Source organism: Protopterus annectens, chromosome 9.part0 (genome assembly GCF_019279795.1).
Source record: "Protopterus annectens isolate FY-2018-M chromosome 9.part0, PAN1.0, whole genome shotgun sequence".
Lineage (NCBI taxonomy): Eukaryota > Metazoa > Chordata > Ceratodontiformes > Protopteridae > Protopterus > Protopterus annectens.
The window spans coordinates 1,245,701,410-1,245,723,427 of NC_056743.1; the positions used below are offsets into that span (position 1 = coordinate 1,245,701,410).

General features: G+C 39.8%; 1 protein-coding gene across 1 annotated transcript in view; it reads left to right on the forward strand.

Moving 5' to 3' along the window:
* The window catches only part of LOC122810646 (lysine-specific demethylase 2A-like), a 1,654,939-nt gene that overhangs the window by 230,348 nt on the left and 1,402,573 nt on the right, over nt 1-22,018 (forward strand). The window contains exon 8 of the mRNA XM_044082219.1: nt 16,313-16,419. Coding sequence (XP_043938154.1) covers nt 16,313-16,419 — 107 coding nt within the window. The remainder of the gene's footprint in view (nt 1-16,312; nt 16,420-22,018) is intronic.

The window sequence follows — 22,018 nt, forward strand, 5'->3', positions numbered from 1 at the left end:
CTTCAAATTTCTAATCCATAGGTGGGGACACCAGAGGTGGACTTCTTTGCCTCCCCCCAAAACCATCAATTGAGCAAATTTTGCACCAGAAATCCCCACAGCCAAGCATGGAAAGTGGATGCCCTATCCTTTACATGGGAAAACCTCTCAATTTATGCCTTTCCCCCTCTGCCCCTCCTCTCAAAAGTACTACTCAAGATCAAACAGGACAAACCAAGGACAATCCTTATTGCACCGGACTGGCCCCGCCAGCACTGATACCCACTCCTACGCAGTCTGGCAGCAGTGCCACACTGGCACCTACATCAGACCCCCTCTCTGCTGTCCCAGCAGGAGAAAGAGATTTTGCATCCTCATCTGCAAACCCTGAACCTTGCAGTCTGGCTTATTCCCTGAATATACACCCCTAGCAACCCTCAACAAACAGGTGATAGATGTCATCCTTGTGGCCTGAAGGCCTAGTACTCAGAAATCCTATTCAGAAAAATAGAAAAGATACTGTTCTTGGAGCTAGTCTGAAGGAAAGGACACAGCCATGCCCACCTTACCTCAAATCCTAGATTACCTAACAGAACTGGTCTACAAAGGCCTATCCTTCTCTTCTGTTAAGATTCATGGCTCTGCCATCTCAGCTCTTTATAATACTGAGCTACCTCTCTTTTCTCACCCTCTGGTCAAACAGTTCCTGAGAGGAGCTAACAATTTAAGACCCCTGAGGAGAGCTCCCACCCCTGCCTGGGACCTTAACTTTGCACTAGAGAAGCTCACGCTGCTACAGCACAGTTAGAATTCATCTCTTGGAAAACAACCTTACTTCTAGCCATCACTTCAGCAAAATGAGTGTCCGAGTTACAGGCACTAATGGCTGTGGAACACTTCCTTATTTTCCATGCTGACAGGGTTTCCCTCAGGACTAAGCCATCTTTTATGCCCAAGGTGGTATCCAGTGTGGCTCTAAACCAATCCATCCATTTACCAACCTTTTTCCCTAATCCTCAGAATAAAGGTTAAAGAATCCTGCACTCTTTGGACGTACACAGACAACTCGGGCTCTACCTTGAGAGGACTAAGCCTTTCAAACTCTGACCAGCTGCTAGTCAGCTTTGGTACAGGGGTAGAGGGCAAGGCCATTTCAAAGCAAACCATTTCCAAATGGATAGCACACTGCATCCATTTCTGCTACAAACACCATGGAAAACGTACCCCACAAGGGTATCAGAACTCATTCCACTAGGGCTACTTCAACCTCTACAGCATTTCTCAGGGAAGTCCCTACCAGGGACATCCTGGAAGCTGCAACCTGGAGTTCTGTACACACCTTCACCAAGCATTACTAGTGAAACACGAAGAACATTGTACAGTTCTATACACTTACCATAAATGTAGATGTTAATGTATTCACTGTTGCAGTCCTGGATGTTCATCGTGCTATGCTGCTGCAGTCATCACACTTGGGTTATCCTGCCGTCAGGCGGTCCCTGCAGTCTGCCTGAATTCCAAAGCCTTGGTCCGGCGTCGGTTGTCGACGCTTCTTCCCTGACGTCAGTGCGGCAGGGGTATAAAAGAGGCAGCCGACGCCATTTTCTCCAGTCTTTCTTGCCGCCTGGTGCCCGAAGCAGAAGCAGTTCGCAAGTGCCGGTCGGCCAGCTCCTGAGATTTTCAAACAGAATTTCAGCCGAAGTCTTCTATAAAGCTAAGCACCCCGTTGGGGAAACTTTTCTTGCCTCAGACCGATGTCAGACAAAGTTAATAATTGTATTTCTTGTGGGAAGCAAATACCTCATAAGGACTTCCAATCTTATTGTATTCCTTGCCTAGGCCCAGACCACGACGTTACTGGTTGTCTGTTTTGCACTAGGTTCAGTAAACGCACTGTTAAGCGTCGGGCTGATACCGCCCGACATTATTTTGGCAGAAAATTCAACTACATCATGTCGACGGAACCTCTGACAACCACTGTTTTTTAAAAAACGCATGGACAAGGACAGGCAGCCTAAGCCTAGACCAGATTCCGAGGTCTCGCTTAGGCCTGCTGCCGGATCTTCAGTATTCAGTGAGGCGCCTACGCAGCTCCTGACTACCGCAGACTTAGAAGATGCGACTACCTCTCAGACAGAATCTACTGGGCCACTGGAGCCCAGATCCTCTTCAACTCGCGGACGCCAGCCCTGGCTGCGATCCGGAGACTATGGACAGGCCTTGGGTTTCAGAAGGCGTCTTTAACCCGACGACTCTCTCAGTTAAGTCATACGCTAGGCTTCTAAAGGTTAAAAAACCGGGTCCACAGACTCTCACACAGGCCCCTATGCCTAAAAAGCAAATGCTCAAAGTGGCTGAAGACCTGATTACCCTTATCAGAGGTCCCCAACCCCCTCCTGACAAAATGCCTAGACTGGAGGAAGATTTACCTTCTGACCAGGAAACCATTTCCTCAGCAGACTCTGAGGAACAGGATGACTCCTTCCCTCTCTATGAAGACTCAGATGCTGAGGAATCAATCCCCTCTGTTTCCCCCTCTGAAGACTTCTCTTTTGGGGAAACCCTGCACACCATGAGAGAGCATTTCCACTGGGAAGGGCAAGACTACTCTGACTCAAAGGAAAGACTCCGTGAGTTTCTTCTTCTACCTCAGCATAGACCCTTAGCCATTCCTCCTGTTTTAGACATTCTGGATGATGTCTACACTGAATCCAGTCTAAATCCAGATACCTTACCTCCAGCTCCACCTAAACCAGACAGATACTACCGAGTCCCTGACTCTCACAAGTTTTTATATAAAAGTCCTGCTGCAGACCCAGAAACCATTTCCCAGGGTCCCAAAGGGGTTAAGGCTTCCACTGCTAAAAATCCACTACCTGCGGAAAGAGATTCCAGGGCATTAGAAAGATGGGGGAAAAAAGTGTATACCTCCGCCACTTTGACCATGAGGGCATTAAACTGCCAATTCCACATGATTAAATACCAGCAGTACAGAAAATGATCCCTTAGACAGATCAACTAGATTACAGAGGGATGCAGGATTTCTTGCATGCAGCAGAACAAGTGGGAAAACATACCTTGCAGTGTGGTTTTGATTCTTTGGAGGCCTCATGTAGAGCAGCGGTCACAGGGTCTGTAATACGTAGACATGCTTGGCTAAAAGAGCAGGCTGTACCAGAACATGTCAAAGCAAAATTACTGGATGCTCCACTGCAAAAGGATGCATTATTTGGTGTCAAAGCAGAGGAAGTATTAAAGAAAATGGAAGAGAAGGCAAAATCTATGCAAACAGTTAAAGATTTTTTACAGTTGCAACCACCTCGCTTCAGCAGAAACTGGCCATCAAAAACCTGGTCCTTTCCTGCTTCAGACAGACCCCAAAGGGGGGCAGATACAGACGCCCTAGGGGCAGAGGCCAGGCACAAGGTACATTCAGGCCTAGCCAATGGCAAACAACAACTCAGAGGGGGAGATGACAGATCTCAACCTTTCAGAAAACAAACTCAATGACTTTCCTCTGCGCCTGCCAAGCAAATTAGCCCAGGCAGCACCTCTAGGAGGAAAACTGGCTCTTTTTCCCAAAAATTGGCACATCATAACAAAGGACAAATGGATTCTGGACATTATTACCCGAGGCTACAGATTCCATTTTCACACTTTACCACGGATGAGAGGTATGCCAAATCTGCCAGCAAACCAATGGGCAGAGGCACAAAAGCAAATTTCAGCTCTCATAAACTTGAGGGCAATTCAAAAGGTACCTGCAAAAGAGCAGGGCCAAGGATTTTACTCAAGACTGTTTCTAGTACCAAGAAAGGACAAAGCCTGGAGACCCATCTTAGACCTTCCAATTCTAAACACGTTCCTGGACATTCCCAAATTCAAAATGCTCACACTACAGCAGCTTCTTCCCATGCTGGGCAAGGAGTCTTGGCTGGTAACGTTGGACCTCCAAGAGGCATACCTGCATGTCCCTATCAGACAAGATTGCAGAAGATACCTCAGATTTTTGGCAGGCACAACGCATTATCAATTCTCTGCATTGCCCTTTGGCTTATCTACTGCGCCCAGAGTATTCACGAAATGCCTGGCATCAGTAATTGCATACTGCAGACAATGAGGAATACAAATTTATCCCTATCTGGACGACTTCGTGATCCAAGCAGACAGCAAAGACATCCTACTACAGCATCTGGCATTTGTAACAGTTACTAAGTTGCCTAGGGTACACAGTAAACAAAAATAAATCAAAACTAATACCCTCACAAGAAATAATTTTCCTGGGTGCCAGCTTGAATACAACGGCCCAGATGGCTTACCTCACGCCAGACAAGCAAAAACAACTGGCTCAGTACTTCAAAAAGATGGCAACTTCTACCCAGCTCACTGCAAGGAAATTCCTGCAGGCATTGGGGGTACATGGCATCCTGCATTCAACTAATTGCATATGCAAGACTGCATATGAGAAAACTACAATGGTACCTAAAAAGTGTATGGTCCCAACACAGACACAGCCTCGAAACAACTAGAACTCTCATTCTCTGCCTTCAGAAGGAGTTTCTATGGTGGGCTCAAGCATGCCAAGCAAACCAAGGGCCTTCCTTTTGTCTCGCCTCCAGCAAACCAAACCTTGACAACAGATTCATCAGACTACGCCTGGGGTGCACACATGGCATGACAATGCATACAGGGCAAATGGTCTGCAAACCAAAGGCAGTTGCACATCAATCAAAAGGAGATGCTAGCTGTAAAAAATGCACTAACAGCCTTCAAGGACCTCTTGCATCCAGGACAGCTTCTCATAAGGACGGACAACACCACAGTTATGTGGTGCATAAACAAGGAGGAACACACTCCTACCCACTATGCAGACAGGCAATGGACTTGTGGAACACAGCATTAACTTACCAAGTACAGCTGCAAGCACAATTCCTGCCAGGAAAGAACACATTGGCAGGCAAATTAAGCAGAAATTTGACAGACCCTCACGAATGGAGATTGCACCCGCAAGTATTCTCAATGATAACTCAATGATAAGACATAGATCTGTTTGCCTCAGCCAACAACTGCCAGCTACAAAAATTTTGCACAAGGACTTATCCCCTGGCCTGTAAAGTGGATGCCCTATCATTCAGTTGGACAGCATTGTCAGTCTACGCCTTCCCTCCTCTGCCTCTACTGACCCAGGTAAGAGAGACCACAGATGATCCTCATTGCTCTGGACTGGCCACGTCAAAAATGGTACCGACTACTATGAAACTTGTCTCGCAGCCTTCCATGGATCTTACCTCAATTCCCTCTGCTGTTAACCCAGCAAAACTCTCAGATCCTTCGCAGTCAGCTAAGGACCTTAAATCTAGCTGCATGGAAAATACCTTAAATTATCAAACAACACTTCTCTCTAAGGACGTACAAAATGTCATTTTGGAGGCCAGGAGGCCCAGCACCAGAAAAATTTACTCAGACAAATGGAAAAGATTTTGTGTATAGATTTTGTGTATAGAGTCAGGCCAGAAACCTAAATACTGGCATCCCAAATATTCCACTCATACTCCAATATCTAGCTGAGATGCTACACAAAGGCCTTTCCTTCTCATCCATAAAGATCCATGCTTCAGCCATTTCAGCTCATGATAAGATTCCTAAAACCAAAGTGGAAACGGCTACTATAAAGGCTGTCTTCCAAAACCTCCACACCTCCAATAACTCCACCAAATGTCCCAGGGTCCACCACCGTTGTTAGTGCGAAATACTTTTATTAACAAATACACTCGAAAAATCAACAATGTCCGATTAATGACAGAAATATCAGTACGGATTTAGCACTTTCGTCTCCCACTGGAGACCTCTTCAGAATCAATGAGTAAAAAATCTTGATTCCTTGTATAGTACCCATAGTTCCATTAATTAAATAATTAGTGATTCCAATTAACTAAAATTACACGTATAATCGTGTTTACTAGTATACGTATTTTTAAAAACACACAATGGACGCTTATAGACATCCATTAAACAAATGATTTGCACATAAATACCTAGTAAACATAAATATTAAATATATAATAACATGTATACATGCATATAAAATAATACGATATAGCATGAAGTGAGAATGGTGTAAAGTAAAATAATATCGATAAATAATTATAGAATAAAATAATAATGATAATGAAAAAATGTTGATGAAATTGTTAATAGTATAAAATAAACTAAAACTAAACTGAATGGGGCTGGCTTACTGCTTGAATTCACTATAAAACCTACTCATAGAAGCAATACTTCATGTCAATACATTAATATATTTTACACTTCAAACCTATTCTTTCCTTGTATGTTTACCTACAAACTCGTATATCTAAGAATAATGTAAATCCACATCTAAATATGTATGTATGTGTAATGATTAAAAAATTAAAACATTTTTTAAAAAGTATGTATGTGTAATTATAAATTCATGTTAATGTTAAATACCACTCTATGTATATGTAAACTAGAAGTTAATATCCATATGTAATATAATATATAAAATATATAAAAAAAATCAATAAGTATAAAATAAGTACTATATAATATCCCATAAATATTGTGAATATTATAAAAAACTATATATACTTATAGCACCCCGAATAGTACTATAAATTGTTTAAAAACAGTAAAGTAATAAAATAAAATAACTCACTGTAACAATATATTTAAATAAACGTTAAAATACCAATGAATAAACCGTAAGAACACACAAACACAGAGTGTTAATATTACTTTAGGTGACTGTTAGGGGAAAGAATATTGGATATGAATAGAATAAAGTATTGAATATTGTTAAATATTAAATCTTAAAAAATATATGTTGTATATTAAAAAAAATATATATATTATGTTGTTGTTAAAAAAATATATATATTATTAAAAAAGTATATTTGTATAAAAGTATTTCGCACTAACAACGGTGGTGGACCCTGGTACATTTGGTGGAGTTATTGGAGGTGTGGAGATTTTGGAAGACGGTCTTTATAGTAGCCGTTTCCACTTTGGTTTTTGGTTCCTGGTCGGTGTAGAGTGTGGATTTATTGTTTGGTTTTGTCTTGTGGAGTGGTTTCAAGGAGTCTCCTACGTGATTTTTGTTTTCAATACCTTCCGCTCCTACCTACTATATGGATGGGTCCAGCTTATTGAGTGAATTGGTTCGAGTGATCCAGAACCACTCACAATCTACTAATTCCCCAGGTGACACGGGGAACTAAATACCTTGTGCGCAAAGTAGTCCTCGGATCCGTGTTAACGCGGATATGACGTCAGACGCCAGAAATTAGTCTAATGGAGTGTCGAGGAGAACTGAAGTCCGGGCCAACAACTTCGGAAACAATTTTGGAAATAATCGCTCAGGCAATGGACACTACCAGGACAGAGGGCGACCAGGTACTGGTACATCTAATAACAATAACAATTTCTCGAAATATGACAATATTGACTTTAATGCCTGGTTGAACAAATCTTTTGTCAAAACGAACAATACACAGGATGGTGATGGCACACGTAGTATGGGCTATAAAGAGAAGTGCAAAGTCTTTAAATCATTGCTTATGAGATATAAAAACTTGACTGTGGAAAACTGGTATTTCAACCAATGCTTGAAGGACAAAATTGTCCCGAAGGGTCTCAGGATTCAAAAATTTCCCAATAATGTTTATGACGATATGGATGGTGAATTGTTTAAAAGTATTAGCAATGTTTTTAATGAATGTGGGCTGGCTATGCTTAAAATACTCATTAACTTTAATGAAAATAGGATGGAGTTAGACAAGAAAGAAAGATTATTTAAAGAAATTAATAAGGATTTACTTTTTTTCTGTTGAAGAATATAAAACAGTTTTTACAAGAACACTTTATGATGTAGATAACACTGTAACACGAAGTTATAACCGTAAATTATCTAAGCTTGAAAGGGACTTGAATGAATATAAATGTGGGACAGCATACATTCCTAACTCTGGTAGTAATCGGCAGGACTTAGAATTTAGGAATTATGGAGTAGTGAATACACACAAATCTTACAAACACACGCACTATGGAGTTAACAAGTATAGGGGTAACAACAATTATCAGGGACAAAACTTACACCAATCCTATGAACAGGAGTTTTATGATGACCAAAGAAATACCTCTAGGGAGGGGATCCCTTTAGATGTGGAAGGCCCGAGGAGGTCAGAGAGACTGAGGAACCGGGCCCAACAACAACCTTCCTATGCACAGATAGTAGAGAGTCAGCACCAACAACGGTACACAAGGAGAACTTACAGATAATAGCTAACAGTAACACAGGCTTGGATAACAATACGGAATTGTGCCCTGATGAAATTGTTCGATCTATCATTCACTCATTTAAAGGTTTTAACATTTTTAACTATTCAGATGTTATTATTAATGATGTATATTTCAAACTATTTATCAAGGATTTACCTTTGTGCCAGTTAAAAAACCAGGAATAGAAAATATTATTCTTGATATTATAACCTTTACTAGGAAGTTGAATTTTAAGCACATTTTCAAACAAGACAACACGAGCAACATTGTGGTTAATAAGTTACAGAGGAGGAAGTACTTATAACCCCCCACTTCATCAGGACATTTTACATTTTAAGACTACTCTTATTAAAAAAATCAGAACTGAATACAAACAAAACAAACAGGTATATGGTAGTAATTTAACGAAAGAAGAATGCAGTTTGTTGTATGAACTAGGAGAAAATTGTAGGATTCGTGTAATGAAACCAGATAAAGGTGGGGGAGTGGTTATTATGGATCAGTGGGACTATACAAATAGGATGTTGGAAATTTTAAATAATGATAGTACATATACATTGGTTTCTAGAAATGAAATAAATATAGCCTATAGGAAAATTGATTATACCCTAGAAGATAATTTGTTACAGGGCCTTATTGACAGTCCGTTATACAATTTTCTGAAGGATGATAAACCAATAATTCCGTCCCTATTTGTTATTCCCAAGACCCATAAAAATGTGGTAGATCCCCCGATGAGGCCTATAGTGTCATCTCAAGGATCCAAGACCCAACCACTAGCTATATACATTGATACTAAGCTAAAAAAATTTCACACTAAATATACACACATATTGGCTGATTCATGGGATTTTTTGCAAAAATTGGGCAATGATCCATATAACCGAGATAGTACATTTGTAACAGTTGATGTTAAGGACTTGTTTTCGGTCATACCACACAGTATTGGTATGGAATGGTTTGAGGAGATGATACTGGAGATGAATTTGGTGACAAATGATGAATTTAGATTGATACTGGAATGTGTGGACTTGGTGTTAAAAAATAATTATATATTTTTTCAAGGGGATGTGTACCACCAAAAACTAGGAGTAGCTATGGGTTCGGCTTGTGCCCCTTTATACGCGAACATAGTAATGTTATACTGGGAAAAGCAGTATTTGTTTTGAAGTGAATTTATTAAATATGTAAAATAGTTACTACTGATTTTTGGATGGTATTTTTATTGTATGGAATGGACCTGAAGGACCTTATAGAGGATTTTATAATGTACATCAATAATACCACTATTTTTTTAAAGTTCACACATGACATTAATAAACATGAAATCAACTTTTTAGATAGTAAGTTACAAAAGGATTACGCCTCGAACAAGTATAAATCTATGATTTATAGGAAAAAATATCACTCCAACACTTATTTGCACTTTGACAGTGACCACCCTGATTTATTAAAAAAAGAGTATTGTAAAAGGTCAAATGATAAGAATAGCAAGGATGACATCTGAAAGACTATTTTCTCCTAGAGGTGGATAAACTACAAAATATGTTTCAGGAGAGGGGGTACCCTGTGGACCTTAAGAAGGTGAAACAAAATGTCATTGACAAAAGAGAAACCCAATATATAGACCCCTACTATATAGAGAAGTGATCAATACAGTAGATGTCAATGATGGAAGGAGAAATATGGTTAACACGTTAGCCACTAATCCATTTTTAACTAACTTATTTCAAAGGTATAAAATGGCTCAAGAAATGCATTAACGACACATGGGAGTTTTTTAAAACTTTGCCCACTAGAGTGACAGTTTTTCAGGACAAACTGACTTATAGAAGGAATCAAAATTTAAAGAATATTTTTGAGAAAGAAAAATATAGTGGCATGTGAAACTGTATCCATTAGAATTGGTACATTTAGGTGTGGGAGATGTTCTCAATGTTCGTTTATGGCGGATACGAAAAGTGTGTGGATCCCGAGCTTAAGAATGACCCTGAAATCCAAGAGATATAGCAGTTGCTATACGAAAGGGGTGATTTATTTAGCATTTTGTAAATATTGTTGGGCATTTTATGTGGGGAAAACAGTTAGGCATTTAAGGAAGAGAATATACGAGCATATGAGGGATATTAACAAAAAGGATGTGAACAACGCATTGTATAGACATTCGATAACATGTCAGCAGGCTGATTTTAAATTTTGGGTGTTGGAAAAAGTGGAACATAGGGAAAGGGGCGGGGATTGGGAGACAAGATTAGAATACAGGGAAATGATTTTGCAATTGAAAATGGATGCCTGTTTTGGTAAGGGGTTGAATGATCATGTCTCCATTACACCCGCCCTTAAGTTACTAGCAGAAGACCCAAAGAGAAATTAACACCTATTTAATATTTGCCTCTTTTAATAATATACAAATATACTTTTTTTAATAATATATATATTTTTTAACAATATAATATACATATATATATGTATATATTTTTTTATATACATGTATTTTTTAACATTATTTAATATTTAATGTTTAATATTTAACAATATTCAATAATACTTTATTCTATTCATATCCAATATTCTTTCCCCTAATATTCTTTCCCCAACAGTCACCCACAGTAATATTAACACTCGGTGTTTGTGTGTTCTTACGGTTTATTCATTGGTATTTTAACATTTATTTAAATATATTGTTACAGTGAGTTATTTTATTTTATTACTTTACTGTTTTTAAACAACTTATAGTACTATTTGGGGTGCTATAAGTATATATAGTTTTTTATAATCACAATATTTATGGGATATTATATTTATAGTACTTATTTTATACTTGATTTTTTTTATATATTTTATATGGATTACATATGGGTATTAACTTCTAGTTTACATATGCATAGAGTTGTATTTAATAACATTAACATGAATTTATAATTACACATACATACTTTTAAAAAAAAAATTAATTTTTTAATCATTACACATACATACATATTTAGATGTGGATTTACATTATTCTTAGGTATATGAGTTTGTAGGTAAACATACAAGGAAAGAATAGGTTTGAAGTGTAAAATATATTAATGTATTGACATGAAGTATTGCTTCTATGAGTAGGTTTTATAGTGAATTCAAGCAGTAAGCCAGCCCCATTCAGTTTAGTTTGTTTATTTTATACTATTAACAATTTCATCAACATTTTTTATTATCATTATTATTTTATTCTATAATTATTATTTTACTTTACACCATTCTCACTTCATGCTATATCGTATTATTTTATACGCACGTATGCATGTTATTATATATTTAATATTTGTTTACTAGGTATTTATGTGCATATCATTTTATTTGTTTAATGGATGTCTGTAAGCGTCCATTGTGTGTTTTTTAAATATACGTATACTAGTAAACACGATTATACGTGTAATTTTAGTTAATTGGAATCACTAATTATTTAATTAATGGAACTATGGGTACTATATAAGGAATCAAGATTTTTTTACGCATTGATTCTGAAGAGGTCTCCAGTGGGAGACGAAAGCGCTAAATCCATACTGATATTTCTGTTATTAATCGGACATTGTTGATTTTTCGAGTGTATTTGTTAAAAGTATTTCGCACTAACAACGGTGGTAGACCCTGGTACATTTGGTGGAGTTATTGGAGGTGTGGAGTTTTTGGAAGACGGCCTTTATAGTAGCCGTTTCCACTTTGGTTTTTGGTTCCTGGTCGATGTAGTGTGGATGATACGATTCCTCCCATTTTCTCTCATCCTTTGCTAAGGCAGTTTCTCAGAGGGGCAAAAAATATAAGACCCCCCCCCCAGAAAACCATCAACTCCAACTTGGGATCTAAATTTTGTACTGGAAAAATTAACACTTCTTCCTTTCGAACCAACCTTTTCAGCAGAGCTTCAATTTTTGTCATGGAAAAACAGCCCTGCTGCTGGCTATCACCTCAGCACGCAGAGTCTCAGAACTGCAGGCTCTTATGGCAGTGGAACCTTTCATCGTTTTCCATCAGGACAGAGTATCTTTGCACACCAATCCTTCCTTCATGCCAAAGGTAATATCCAGCGTGGCTTTCAATCAGACCATACACTTGCCCACCTTTTACCCAAACCCACAGAATAAAGGAGAGAGACTCCTTCACTCTTTGGACATTCACAGACAGTTATGTTACTATTTGGACAGGACTAAGGCCTTCAGAAAATCTGATAAACTCCTTGTGTCCTATGCACCAGGCTCAGAAGGAAAGGCTATTTCAAAACAGACCATCTCCAAATGGATAGCTCATTGCATCCACTTTTGCTACTCACACCATGGGAAAGCAGTACCTGTTAGTATTAGGTCTCACTCTACCAGGGCTACAGCAACCTGAGCAGCCTTCCTCTGAGGAGTCCCAACCAAGGACATTCTGGAGGCAGCTACCTGGAGTTCAGTGCACACCTTCACCAAGCATTACCACCTTCCTCTCTACTCAAAAACCAGAGCTGGGTTTGCCACTGCAGTTCTGCAGGGCATCCTAGCTGCACCTAACCCAGTTTAGTTCCTACCACCCAACCATAGCTTTGGGACTCTACCCAAGTGTGATGACTGCAGCAGCATAGCACGATGAACATAATACAGTTTTGTACCTACCATAAATGTAGATGTTCGAGTGGTTATGCTGCTGCAGTCCAGGTTACCCTCCCTCCATCCCCTCTACCTAACAAGGCTTTTATTATACCTCCAGGTACATCTACCTTTGGGATGCATGTCTATATGGTGTATTTGCTAACAGCTACTACTATTGTTTTACACTCAGGTATGTTTTGCAAGTTTGTTATTTTGCCTTCTTAGTTTGGGGCACCTGACATCTGGGGCAAGAAAAACTGAAGAAAATGGCGTCTGCTGCCTGCCTCTTTTATACCCCTGCCGTACTGACATCAGGGAAGAAGCAACGACAACCGACGCCGGACCAAGGCTTTGGAATTCAGGCCGACTGCAGGGACCGCCTGATGGCAGGATAACCCAAGTGTGATGACTGCAGCAGCATAACCACTCGAACATCTACATTTATGGTAGGTACAAAACTGTACTTTACCCTCCCTCCAGCCCCCCTGACTTTTCTATGCTTTCTACCTATCCTCTTTTTGGCCATATCTTATAGCTATGGTATTTACTTTTTACTGGAGGTGTTCCACACCATGTAATTGTTTCCTATTTTGGGGACTCCTGACATCTGGGGCAAGAAAAACTGATGTAATGGCATCGGCTGCATGTTTTATACCCTTGACGAGCTGACGTAATGGAAGAGGTGACAGCATCCGAGACCGAAATCCCTAGACTCTGGTATTCGGGCCGACTGAGGGCTACCTGCAAGCAGATAACCCAAGTGTGATGACTGCAACAGTGAATACACTCAAACATCTACATTTATGGTAAGTGTACACAACTGTACTTTCCTACTCCAGATCATTATACTGTGTGTACTGTTTTCACAAATTCTATTTATTTCTATGAAATGTGTTTTCTAAATATTCAACCTTCAGTTTTTTTCTCCCCTTTCCAGTATCCAAAACTTCCTTTCTGTTCTGACTAGGTTATGATTTCCATTTTTTAGTAATTTTTTTCTTTTGATAGCCAGTATTAAACTTAGTAAGGCCTTGTGTCTACACAGTTCATATACTGTATCCCAGCTTAAAAAATTTCTTTAATTACAACCATTTGTTCTTCCACCATTTCTGTCAAACTATTTTGTAGTATACGTATGTCTTTCGGCGTTTCCCGGTTAGGGGTCGCCACAGCAGAACTCCGGTCTGCTCATGATTGGCAGTGGATTTTATGGTGCAGAGTTGCCAGCCCGACGCCCAACCTTCAACGAAGGCATGCCACCCATTCACGCTCGCACCTACCTGCATGCCTTTAACGTCACTTGTAGTGAATCTTTAAGTAGTCTGCTAACCCATTAACATTCCCAAAAAAACATTTTCTGAATTACCTCTGACTTTTCCATCACTCCTCTAGCATTTGCTGTATTCCAGAGAGAAAATCCTCAGAAGTTTACTTTGGGTATAAAATTACATATGCATAAACTTCCACACAGAAATTCTAAACGTTTTTGACTTTGTTGAATACTCGGGAGCTTTACAGATTTCTTCCCATTGTCCCTCTGTAAATTGCCTTTACATTTTCTTTCCCAGTCTTTTCTAGCTTCATCTGTTAGTTAGCATTCAGTATTTTATATACACTACTAACTGCGCCTTTAACAGCGGTTTGTTTTTGACTCAACTAAATTCTCTACTAGAGCTATTTTTTTAACTTTGCACTCCCCTAGCCCTTTCTGTTTGCGTGTACTGTCACTTCCAGATAGGGAAGGCAGTCTGTAATGTGCATTTCAAATGTATGCTTGACTTCATCCCACTGTATTACCTTTTCCTCCAAAGTTATTTGCTCCCAATACTTATGCTGATATTCGCCATTAAATTCGCCATTAAATTCCAACCTTGTCTATTTTTTGTACCCCAATCACTGATTTATTAAAAAAATGTTCTTTCTGCATTCCTGTACTGGCCTAATTCTTGTGACTTTATGATATAATATTCTGTATGGTGGTTATTTTCCTTAAGGACTTGTGCACAAAATCCCATGTGTACTGAGTTTCCCTCCCTGTTTCATCAGCATCCTTTTTCCAGTTTGATTTCTAGCATTCTGCTTGAAATTTGTGCAGAGACAACTGCATAGCTGTAAAATACCCCTTCAAATCAGGTAACCCTAAACCACCTTTCCCTGTGGGATGAATCTGCTTGTCCCACTTAACTCTTCCCTCCTCTTCTCTTAAATAAATTCCTTCATCTCTTTATTATCACACCATTCCTATTTGTGATAACAATTTGCCACCCTTGTATATAAAACTACGGGGAATAAAAACTTTTACTGTTTGTTTCTTACTGTCCTTGATTATAATCAAAAGCTTTCAGTTTTAGTTTTTGCTTTCTCATTTGTTTGGTTTCTTTCCCACATATCATTAGCTGCCATAACAGATGGTACTGATTACTAAGGATTCCAAGTACTTCATCTTATGTTCCCCCTAAGTATGGGTTTGCTGAATCAATTGATGCATGGGTATGAAGTTAACCACTATAACCTTTAATCCTTGTTTATTTTATGTTGAAAAGGCTTGAAATTGTCCCAAAACGTTCCACAAAACTAAAATGTTCTTTTCTGGATTTATCCATTACAATATAATATCTGCAAATAAAGCTTTTTTTTAGTAACATACTAGTTATGTCCTTGTATTTGTAAATCCTTACCAAGGTTCTAAATATAAAGCAATTAATAGTATTGAAAGAGGAAATTCCTGTCTAGTTTCTGTGTACAAACAGCACGTCAGAGAGGAACTCTTCCAGTTTAATTTTTGCCTGTACTACTTCATGTATCCTCCTTATTAAACCCTATTGTTATTTCAGGGAGTGCAAGTGCTACTATTGCCTCACCCTTAAAACTGATGCTCAAAGATTCAAATGGATACTGCAAAAGAGTTTCTTCTGTTTAAACAGCTACAGTTATGGTGAGTATTCTTACACAGCTATATGTTAGTAGCACTGCCGTTGTATGCTATTGCAGAGTATGCTTACACAGCTCTACTGTTAATAGCACTGCTGTTTTATGCAATTGCAGAGTATGCTTACACAGTTGTAGTATTAATAGTACTGCTGTTGTATGCCATTGCAGTGTGTGCTTGCACAGCTATACTGTTAATAGCACTGCTGTTGTATTGTGGTTGCAGAGGCAACACACCTGGAATTTGTGTTATGTTGTGACAGTAATTGCTTTATGGGAGAAGTGGACAGACTTTAAAATATTGCCATCAGGTTAGAAGTCCCATAAGGCTGTTTAGAGGTGCAAGATACAAAATAGCACTTAAAATGTAGAGATCAGTACTGCTTAAAGATAAAGCTGTCATGGTGTTTTCTGGATGTAGTTTGCCATTAAATTCATTGGTTGTTAATAAAATGTGGAGGGAATGCCACTGTATCAAGCTTTTGTTTTTTTGGCAGGTTGATTTGATTGATTGGGTAGATAATATGTGGCCAAGACACTTGAAGGAGGAACAAACAGAATCCACAAATGCCATCAGTGATATGAAGTATCCAAAGGTGCAAAAGTAAGTAAAGACCAGACTGATAGTAATGCATGTTTCTTCTGTTTCATGGAAGTGTCTTTTGGAATACCTTATTTCAACCACTTTTTTGTAGCCAATTGCTTTTAGTAGTAAATGTATCATGCCAGAGTTTAATTTTAGTAAAACTGCTTAAAGCAAGTACCGTAAGCAGGGACTCCTTGGCACATCTGTGAGTTTTGCAAAAGAATGGAATATGTTATTTCTGAATGTGTGCTGGTTGTTTCTGCTGAATACTATGGAGGTATGAAGTTATGGAACCCTTAAAATTGTAAAGAAACAAACCCAGTTTAAACATAATGGCTTATGTTTGGATTTGTGTTGCTTTTTTGTATCATTTCCCTGTTGTGGTTTAGTTGAGGGTGTACTCTGTGACACCCCAGCCTTTAGCACACCAGGCCTATCTGTCTTAAGGTCTTGCAAGTTCGTATTCATTACTTCAGTTATGCTGTGTCTTAATTCACCTTGGCAGCTCCTCCCCTTTTTTGTTCCATCTTTATTAGTTTCATTGCCCTCTTCAGTGAATCCTTTCTTTGCAATATGTTCGTGTTTTGAGTTTTTTACTTTTATACATTTTGGTCAGCAGTCTGCTCTTTTGTAGAGATCTGAATGTAGATTTATCATACTAAGTGTTGATGGGTTTGATTTTCTTGCAGTCCACAGAATTCTCAAGTTTTCCCCAGTGTCACATTTCAGAAGCATTGATTTTTCTGTTGTGCAACATTGCTTGTTGTCTAACAGGCATGTAAATGTATGTTATTACTTGGAAGATCATGACTTTGACTTGTAGGTGCCTTTGTTGACATATGTCTTAGCTCTTTAATCTTATCCAAAGTTAGCATGGCTTTTCTATCAAGAAACAAGTGTCTTGTATTTCATGGCTGCAGTCACAATTTGCATAGATATTTGAGCACAGGAAAAACCCAGCCACTGGGGATGCACAAGCCAGTGCATTTCTTTGTGCCGGTCCCAAGCCCGGATAAATGGGGAGGGTTGCGTCAGGAAGGGCATCCGGCATAAAACATTTGCCAAATGAGATATGTGGAAAACAGTACAGATTTATATACTGGATCAAGTCGAGGCTCGGGTTAACAACCGCCACCAGTACTGTTAGCCAACAAGGTGCTGGCGGAAATTAGGCTACTGTTGGCCAAAGGAGGGGAAGAAGGGGAGGGCATGCCCGAAGAGAGGAGAAAGGTTAAGAGTGTGGTAGTGAGGGTAGGAACTTTGAATGTTGACAGCATGAGTGGTACAGGGAGAGAGCTAGCTGATTTGATGGACAGAAGGAAGGTTGTTATATTGTATGTGCAAGAGACCAGATGGAAGGGAAGTAAAGCCAGGTGTATTGGAGGCGGGTTCAAATTGTTCTGTCATGGTGTGGATGTGAGGAGAAATGGGGTAGGGGTTACCATGAAGGAACACTATGCCAAGAGTGTTTTGGAGGTGAAAAGAGTGCCGGCTAGAGTGATGTTAATGAAGCTGGAAATTGATGGTGTAATGATGAATGTTAGTGCACATGCTCCGCAAGTTGGGTGTGCGATGGATGAGAGAGAAAAATTTTGGATTGAGTTGGATGAAGTGGTAATGACTGTACCCAAGGGTGAGAGAGTGGTGATCGGAGCAGATTTCAGTGGGCATGTTGGTGAAGGGAACAGAGGAGATGAGGAAGTGATAGGGTAGGTATGGTGTTAAGGAAAGGAATGCAGAAGATCAGATGGTAGTAGATTTTGCAAAAAGGATGGATATGGCTGTGGTGAATATGCATTTTAACAAGAGGGAGGAGCATAGGGTGACATACAAGAGTGGAGGGAGATGCACACAGGTGGATTATATCCTATGCAGGAGGGCCAGTTTGAAGGAGATTGGAGACTGTAAAGTGGTGATGGGGGAAAGTGTAGTTAGGCAGAAATGGTGGTCTGTAGAATGATGTTGGTGATCAAGAAGAAGAAGAGGAGGAGGAGGAGTGTGAGGGCAGCACCAAGGATCAGATGGTGGAAATTGAAAAAGGGTGATTGTGAGGTGGTGTTCAGGGAAGGGTTAAGACAGGCACTGGATGGCAGTGAAGAGTTACCAAATAGCTGGGTAACTACAGCAGAGCTAGTAAGGGAGACTGCTAAAAAGGTGCTTAGTGTGACATCTGGACAGAGGAAGGGAGGACAAGGAGATCTGGTTCTGGAATGAGGAAGTACAGGAGAGTATACAGAGAAAGAGATTGGCAAAGAGGTGAAATTGTCAGAGAGATGAAGAAAGTAGGCGGGAGTATAAGGAGATGAGGTGCATGGCAAAGAGAGGGGTGGCAAAGGCTTAAGGATAAGGCGTATTGAGAGTTGTATGAAAGGTTGGACACTAAGGAGGGAGAAAAGGACCTGTACCGACTGGCTAGACAGTGGGACTGAGCTAGGAAAGATGTGCAGCAGGTAAGGGTGATAAAGGATAATGAGGGAAACGTACTCACAAGCAAGGAGTGTGTTGAACAGATGGAAAGAGTACTTTGAGGGGCTGATGAATGAATAGAATGAGAGAGAGAGAAGGTTGGATGATGTGGGGATAGTGAATCAGGAAGTGCAATGGATTAGCAAGGAGGAAGTAAGGATAGCTATGAAGAGGATGAAGAATGGAAAGGATGTTGGTCCAGATGGCATACCTGTGGAAGCTTGGAGGTGTTTAGGAGAAATGACAGTGGAATTTTTAACCAGATTGTTTAATGAAATCTTGGAAAGTGAGAGGATGCCTAAGGAGTGGAGAAAGTGTTTTGGTACCGATTTTTAAGAAGGGTGATGTTGAGAGCTGTAGTAACTACAGAGGGATAAAATTGATCAGTCACAACACGAAATTTTAGTATAGAGAACTGGAAGCTAGGTTAAAAAGGGAGGTGATGAAACGAGGTGATGAAACCATACTGCTGATCACTAATCATGCCAGGAAAGAGCAGTACATATGCGAGAGTGTTGATGGAGAAGTACAGAGAAGGTCAGAAGGAGTTGCATTGTGTCTTTGTGGACTAAGAGAAAGCATATAACAGGGTGCCTAGAGAGGAATTGTGGTATTGTATGAGGAAGTTGGGAGTGGCAGAGAAGTATGTAAGAGTGGTACAGGATATGTACAAGGGTAGTGTGACATCAGTGAGATCTGCAGTGGGAGTGACAGATGCATTTAAGGTGGAGGTGGGATTACATCAAGGATCAGCTGTGAGCCCTTTCTTATTTGCAGTGGTGATGGACAGGTTGACAGACGAGATCAGACAGGAGTCCCCATGAGCTATGATTTTTGCAGATGACATTGTGATATGTAATGAGAGTAGGGAACAGGTTAAGGAGACCCTGGAGAGGTGGAGATGTGCTCTGGAGAGGAACGGAGTGAAGGTCAGCAGGACTAAGACAGAATATGTGTGTGTGTGAATGAGTGGGATGATAGAGGAATGGTGAGGATGCAGGGGGTAGAGTTGGCGAAGGTGGATGAGTTTAAATACTTGGGATCAACAGTTCAGATTAATGGTGAGTGTGGAAGAGAGGTGAAGAAGAGAGTACAGGCAGGGTGAAGTAGGTGAAGAGTGACAGGAGTGATCTGTGACAGACTAGTACCAGTAAGAGTGAAAGGGAAGGTCTACAAAGAGGGTAGTGAGACCAGCTATGTTGTATGGTTTGGAGACAGTGGCATTGACAAAAAGTTAGTCAGAGCTGGATGTGGCAGAGTTACAGATGTTAAGATTTGCACTGGGTGTGACGAGTGTAGACAGGATTAGGAACAAGTATATTAGAGGGGACAGCCCAGTTTGGAGACAAAGCCAGAGAGGTGAGATTGCTTTAGTTTGGACATGTGCTGAGAAGGGATGCTGGGTATATTGGGAAAAGGATGCTAAGGATGAAGCTGCCAGGTAAGAAGAAAAGAGAAAAGGCCTAAGGTACTGTTTATAGATGTGGTGAGAGAGGACATGCAGGTGGTTGGTGTGACAGACCAAGTTACAGAGGACAAGAAGAAATGGAAACCGATGATCGCTGTGGTGACCCCTAATGGGAACAGCCAAAAGAAAAAGAAGATTTGAGCACAGGAAACTGAATTGTCACTGCTTTCTCGTCTTACCTTTTTGTCTGCAAAGAATTGATAGGACTAGATGACCTTATAATTTTCTTTAATGTTAAATAGCAAACCAACATTTTTGCACTTATAACTTTCATTGTTCTTATCCGTTTCCTCCGCTCCCTCATTTTCATTTATCAGAGTGGTATTGTTTGCTTACTTGTGATCATTAATTTTTTTTCTCCTGGAAGTTTTGATTCTAGTGTCTGATTTATCAAACTTGACTTTTGTCATGATATGTTTAGAGTATGAATTTAATTGCAGTGACAATATGCAGGCAGCCTTTTCACAGTGTTCAGTCTTTGAACCAGTCAGTTATTCGGCGATAATGGAGAACACTGGACCACATCAGTTTTTTTTATGTAGCTGTCAGAACGTCAAGGTAGTTGCATAACTATGAGCTGCGGCATATCATCTCGGCCACAGCTCTCAACTTCTTTGCTCAATAAATAGAGGCAAAGCTAAAAAGAATTGGTAGAAAACCCATTATTCTTACTCATGCCTCTCGAGATCTAATTATGAGGAATGTTCCTCATTTTGAGTCTTAAAGTCCATGTTCCTCACTGTTCCAGATTTGAAAAGCATGTTACACATTCAGTGTTAAGTTTTCTAATCAGTGTCCCGGACTGTTGAGAGATGTGCTCATCAGTAGTGAAAAGATTTGTATTTTTATTAAATGTAGTGTCCATAACAGTTTCATGCGATAACTGAGAACACTGGAATTTGTGTAACCACGTCACTCAGTGTTCTGGATTTTCATCTACGTGTGGTCCAGTGTTATCCATTATTGCCAGTTATTCCATATTTGGTTCTAGGTATTGCTTCATCTGTGTACATATATCTTAGAAGGCAATTAAGATAACTTGGTATCCCCATTTGTCTAAACTTGCTACAGTTTATTGTCCCCACAATCAAAAGCTTTTTAGTAGTTAAAGCAAATATACATTTTTTTTGTGGTACTCCCTTGCTTTTTTGCATTGTCTAGTGGATATTGGTAATTTGTTCATAGGTTAGTACTAGGCTAACGAGCCATTGTAAGCCTAACCAATTATCCCTTGTGAGACTCAACCCTGCTTCTTACCAGTTCAAAAACCAGCTTGTATATCTGACAGATGTCCTTCTGTTCCCATGTTGCAGTATTCATAACATGAGGGATTCCCCACATAGGCGACCCGAACGTTCGGCCAGTATACCAAAGACTTTACTGTAAGGTATGTGCAAAGTTGCACATAGGATAACAACTGATGTAGGCCATAAAAATGATATCTGCATGTAGCATCCTCAGAACTTCTCTGCTGCCAGTCCGAACACCATCTTCTACTGCTCGTCTGCTCACAGAGTGTTTGCTGTTTCAGATAAGTTTGGTGCCTGGTTATCTTCCTGCATCTGGTACCGGCTTGGAAGCGGTTAAAGAGAGTCAAATTACCATGTTTGCAGAGGTCTTGTAGATGTCCGTTCTGGATGGCAAGGGGAACTGCAGCTCACTTCATTGGGCATTCCTTACACT